The 5,730-nt window shown below is 44.0% G+C and overlaps 1 protein-coding gene across 6 annotated transcripts in view; it reads left to right on the top strand.

Moving 5' to 3' along the window:
- Nucleotides 1-5,730, top strand: part of Dst (dystonin) — a 482,621-nt gene that overhangs the window by 129,480 nt on the left and 347,411 nt on the right. The window contains exon 1 of one of the 6 annotated variants that reach the window (XM_023700975.1): nucleotides 7-136. The exons of 4 other annotated variants lie outside the window; for them this stretch is intronic. In XM_023700975.1, the coding sequence (XP_023556743.1) occupies nucleotides 49-136 (88 nt within the window). In that variant the 5' untranslated portion in view covers nucleotides 7-48. Of the gene's footprint in view, nucleotides 1-6; nucleotides 137-2,078; nucleotides 2,133-5,730 lie in introns of those variants that run through there. One more of the 6 variants, XM_023701043.1, reaches the window with a different exon arrangement.

The raw sequence follows: 5,730 nt of genomic DNA, 5'->3' as shown, positions 1-5,730 counted from the left end.
TCCCGTGCGGCTGCGCCCTCGCCTCGCCGGCCGGCCGGCCGGAGGGCCATGGCGCGGGGCTGCCCGGCCGCGTTCCTGTGCGCCGAGGAGCAGGAGTTCCTGCAGGCCTACGAGGACGTGCTGGAGAGGTACCGAGGTGGGTGCCGCCGCCGGGCCCCCGAGCCCCGAGCCCCGAGCCCGCGGGCGGAGCTGCGCCCCGACCGCGCCGGCCCTCCGCCCGCCCCCGGAGCGGCACGAATCGCGTCCCCCATTGTCCTCTGAGAAAAGTTTAGGGTCTGTGACTGTATGCCTCTTGGGCGTATGGCAGAATCATCTTATAGCATGATGGTTGGAACACTAGGTTCTGTAAATTTAAATGTGGAGAAGTATATTCGGAAGTATTTTTAGACCTGTCATTTATGTTCCTTCTGCGCCTACCTGATACATGTTGATGTTCTGGCGTTGTGTGTGCAGGTGAGTGTGGTAGGCGGAGCAGGCGCCGCACCCTCCTGTGCTAAGGGTCGCTCGCCCCCGTGTCTGGAATGTGTTTTCAGGCCTGCGCGGGTCATCTGGTCCTTGTGGCCCCGACAGCCCTCCACGCCCAGCGGCGTTCACAGACGCCTAGATGAATAGCACCTAACGGTCTGTCCATGCGTGGAACTCCAGTGGTTCTGCATGTCTCAGTATTTGCTTTGGACTTCGTAATTCTGTTTGTGCTTGGTGGGATTATATGGTTAAAATGCACCTAGTTTTCTGTTAGTAAGCAGAAACAGAAACTTGCAAATTGAAAAACAAAATTTCTAATCCCCCAAAGCTCAACCTCTACCTACTTTCTAGATTGCATTTTATAACTGAAATTTGTGAAGTCCCTGTAGAATTTTGTAACAGCATGACTAGAATTCCTTTGTGCCAAGACTGTTGTGTTTAATAGTGCCATAGAGCGAGTGCGGTGACACTTTTGGCTGAACTCCACTGGGGTGTGTGTGTGTGTGTGTGTGTGTGTGTGTGGTGTGCACTACATTTATGGTTACCTTTGTCCTATTTAAAATAAGGTTCTTGGTCAGTTGTCTGTAGGATTTTGAAGATGATAAATATTGGAACATAGACTAATAAGCCTTAAACCTTATTGAAGATACTTATAATCAATAAAGTCACAAAGAATAATGTCTGAAAATTCGAGGACGTAAATGTTTTATGCTTTTGAAAAAATTATGGCTGTGTGAGTTTTTATATCCCGTTCTACAGCAGTGATGATACGATTTTAGGTAACTGACAACAAACTGAAGTTCGGATTTGACCTGCGGTGAGGGAGCCGACATTATCTAGCCGCTTGTCTGTGTTTGCTTTTGTAAAAACCCCTAAAGTTTGGAAAGCTGTTGCACCTCTCACCACACTTCATTTTAGTCGTGACTTCCCAATCTATATTGCATTCAGCCATGTGTTTCTTCCACCGTTTCCTTCAAGATTTCACTGAAAACACCGAGGGATTTGTCTCTCGTTTTCCCTATGGTTTTGAAATACTTAGGTCATGGATTTGTCTTTGGCTTTCTACATGTTCCATATTTCATTAGTCTTGGAAAGAAAAGTAAGCGTGTTGGCCAGTACAGTCCATGGAAAGGTGGAGACCAGGGAAACTCATTGTTTCCCCGTGCGCTTGGAAGCCAGTTCCGATTTCCCATCAGTGTCTGATGCGATGACTTCACTGTACTACTCTTCCCGGTGACTCGCTGTGGTCCCTGATCTAATCAGAAAAGAATGGGAGGCTTTGAAAACGCAGTGTCAGTTCATTAAACTGGACGCTTGCTCATTTTCAGAAATCATGCTCTGCTCACATTTTACATTCCTACTTGAGCTTCAGCTAGGGTTATTTTGATTTTTCCTTCTTCCGAGTCCCTTGGTGACAGAATGCATTTGGAGGCGTCCATCCAGAGCGCTCTCAGGTTGCCAAATGATCATATGCCCAGCTGTTGAGCGAGTCAGTGGGAGGGGCAGCTGAAGCGAATTCAAAAGCTGCCTGGCATCAAAAGGTAGAATTATAATAACCTATACTGTTAGGAGCTGTGAATGTTAGATGTAGAAGTTGAGAGTTAGGCCTAGTCCTCAGCCTTGGAAGGACTTCAGACCAAGCCTTCTGAGGAAACACAGGGATAGTGGTGAGTGAGCCCTAATTATTTATGTTGTGGTCTATTCTTGTGCCTTGCTTAGTCTTTTACTTCTAAGGGGAAACAGGCAACTTGGTGAAATAGAATCACATGGAAGGGTCTGGCTTGCACTCTAGTTCTGTTTCTTATAAAATATAGTCAAAATATTCAGGACCATCTGATATAAACCATCATTAGCCAGAGCCAAGGTTACAAGGGTACTTATTTTCCATAAAGCATAATTGTTATTATTTATACTAGGTAACTGTCCATGGGAGTGGCTTTGTTCCTCTAGGAAATTATCCAGTATGCTAAGTATATCTATGCTTAGCATGCAATATACAATCTCTTGGCTTCTTTCTCAAGTATGAGAAGGCAAACAAACCACTATACTATTATTGTAAATGATTGGATTAATTAGCTGTCACTTTAGTGACAGCAGTGAAATTTTGTTTGTCATCAAAAGATTTTATTTTCCCAACATTCTTTATGTGTTATTGAGTGAGAAAATGAGACAATGAGTATGTACTCAGTAGATTTTAAACTTAAAAAATCTTAAATTATTTTGGACTAGCAAAATGATTGCTTTTCTGTTGATCTGCCAACTTACTGTCCCTGTGAAAGCAGTGGACAGTTTGGCTACTTATCTATAAAAATCACTAAAAATAAAACAGAACTCATTATTTAGACAGTAGGCAAAGATTCTCGCAAGCATTTTAGTAATTGCTTTTGTGCATGGCGAGAGAAGGAACTACTATAGTTTTCATTTTCAGTTCAGTTTTATGGCCTGTGTAGATATATAATTGGTCATAATCCTTTTACTCTGTAAATCTTTGTGGTAATCAGGTGAATTGATCTTGGGATGGAAAGATTTTAGGGAATTTTTCTCCTTATATGTAGTGGCCTGTGAGGATCTTTCTTAGTGGCTTTCAGGATCTGCACAAGCCTGATTTCAAATTTCAAGGGCCCAGCTCTGTTACGGTTACTAGCCAGTTATGTAATAAGAGTACTTTATGTTACTGCATGATGAGAAGCGGTATTGCAGCTAGTTGTAGCAGTGTTCACCCGGCTCTCGTTTGCTTCTGAGAGAGAAATGGATTTAATCTCTTGAGTGTTCCTTGAGATTGGCTTGGCTGGTTCTGACAGAAAATAGATAGTAGTCCCTACCAAAATGTATGTTTTCTTTTTTCTCGGTTAGGAAAGGATCAAACACGGGGGCCAGGGCTATAGCATACTTCCCTCTGTAGAAAGGGCCTGGACTCCTGTTTGTGCTCTGCCATTTACAGTGTCATGTGGTCATTTTATGAGCACAAGATGGCTGCGCCTGTTCAGACCCTGTGTCTCAGTTCCACAGGAGAACTGTCCCGGGGGCCATTCCTAGCCTCCAGATAGGAAATGTAGGTTTTTTTTCCTTTCACTGTTTGTTTAATTTGTCACACAGGTTAACAGTTTTTATTTTGTTAAGTTTTTACATGCACATATCATATTTTGGTCATTTTTACCCCCTCAGCCCAATTGTGCCTTAAACAAAACCAGTCATATTTGTACAAAGTAAGGAGAGATGGCTGCTGGCTTTGTGACCAGCAGTGTCTGGCACCCAGAGGATAAAGTGTGTGTGCCGAAATTGGAAACACGAAGTGTGGACATATGCTAGCAGCCATGACACCATCCACTTGACTGAAGTTTGAGGGAGTATCGGCACTCGCTGACATCTCTGAGGATTTCCAAAATGACAGTGTAGAATATTTTATGACAGTAAAACATGGATTTGAGTATTTCCCCCCAAATAATGAGCATTAAAGAGGTTCGAAGAACTTATTCATTGCCTCACACCCAAAGAAGGAGCACTTACCAGTTGAGGAATGAGCTTTTTTTTTTTTTTTTTTTATGACAGTGTTTACAGAGTCTACAGGGTCTCACTGTGTAGATCAGACTCGTAGTGATCCTCCTGCTTGCAGGCTCCCAAGAGCTGGGATTACAGGCGCGCCATCACACCCAGTCTCTGTTGCCATCTCGGCGCGCCAGGATTGAACTCCTGGCCCCTGCGCCTGCCTAAGCAGGCACTTTAATCTGCTGAGCGATTTGGCTGGCCCAGGAATGAGCATTTAGATGCTGTCATGTACTTTAACTTTGAACTTCAGACACCCCTCCGGTGCTCACTCAGTCGTTTTTTCCAGTGTAATTATCCCAGCATTTAGTCAGGTACTTTATGCTTAAAACTTTTAGGTTGCTTTAGGTTTTGGGCACTTTAGAGAGCTTGTTTTGGTCAGCCAGTTGTAGGTAATACCTGTGAAGAGAAGTTCTGGGAGCGGTTCATTGTCTCGCTGTCACTTTGCAGTCAGGCGGTGGCGCTGGTGGGGTTTGTGCCTTTGAGCCTCGCGTGCCCAGCCTGTGGCTGTCTGGGGAACCGATGACCAGAGCCTCCTCATGGCAGGGGACATCTGAAGCTGGGACCTGCAGAGCTGGACCATGGAGGCCGGTGCCTGAGCCTTTAGAGCTGTTGGTGGCCCACGGGCAGTAGGTTCACCACTCTGATGGGCTGTCCGGGCTTCGTTTTAGTTCCATGGCCGAAAATGAGAATGTAGACAGCGGGCCCAAGTCCTTTCTCTAAACCAAGGGAGCACTTGAGAGCGAGAAGGTGATTTGTACTGTAGAATGTAGACTAGTTCATCTTAATGGAAAAGAAACCCAGGTGCTTCTGTTTGCTTGCATGGGCTTTTCTCTTAGAATGGTGTTTAAGCGAAAGACAGGAAGAACCTGTGTCCATGCCTCAGATTTTAGTAATTTTACAATAACATTTTCACTGTGTACAGCGGTTCCTCACTTACCTGGAGCTTACGTTCCACACACCCCTGCAGGAGGTGAAAATCAGCGACGTAGTGACGTTTATCTTAGTGTTTATTTTAAGGCTTTATAAGCCCTCACACTCTTATAAACCTTTCCCACTCTTCTAAAAACATTTCTAATGTTCTTAACCGTTTTCTAAACTCATAATAAGCCTATGTAATTTTAACAGCATATGTATACTGTACTGTACTGCAGAAGAATCCCATGATATAGTGAAAGATGTGTGATACATAATTTAGATTAGTATTTTTTGACAACCCACGAAAGTGAGTCCGTGAAAGTTGAACTGAGAAATAACAAGGGACTACTGTAATAGTTTCTGTAAGCAATCAAGGGCTATACTTTCAGGGGATCATTTCTGTAGTATGTTATAAGGGACCAAATAAGCATTCCCGTACCTCCTCCTCTCCCCCTCCTCGTTTGCCCTATCCTTTAATGCAACTTTTGCTTTTGTTTTTTTATTGCTCTTTTTGTGGTTCTGAGGATTGAATCCATGGCCTTCACTCTGAGTTACATCCCCGGCTCTGTTTTATTTTTTATTTTCAGAAAGAATCTTGCCAAGTCTCTGAGTTTTCCAGACTTGGCTTGAACTTGCAGTACTGCCTGGGGCTCCTGAGTGCTAGGATTACAGGTGTGCGCCACTGTACTCAGCTTTCCATGTAGTTTTATTTGCTATTTTTTTCAGCCTTTCTTGTCTCCCAAACAGGGAGCAAATAAATCTGCCTAAACTGGGTGCTAGGGAAAAACATATCTATCTATCTAT

This window comes from Octodon degus, unplaced genomic scaffold (assembly GCF_000260255.1).
Source record: "Octodon degus isolate 3935 unplaced genomic scaffold, OctDeg1.0 scaffold00001, whole genome shotgun sequence".
NCBI classification, from domain to species: domain Eukaryota; kingdom Metazoa; phylum Chordata; class Mammalia; order Rodentia; family Octodontidae; genus Octodon; species Octodon degus.
This window is presented reverse-complemented; position numbering and strand designations above follow the sequence as displayed.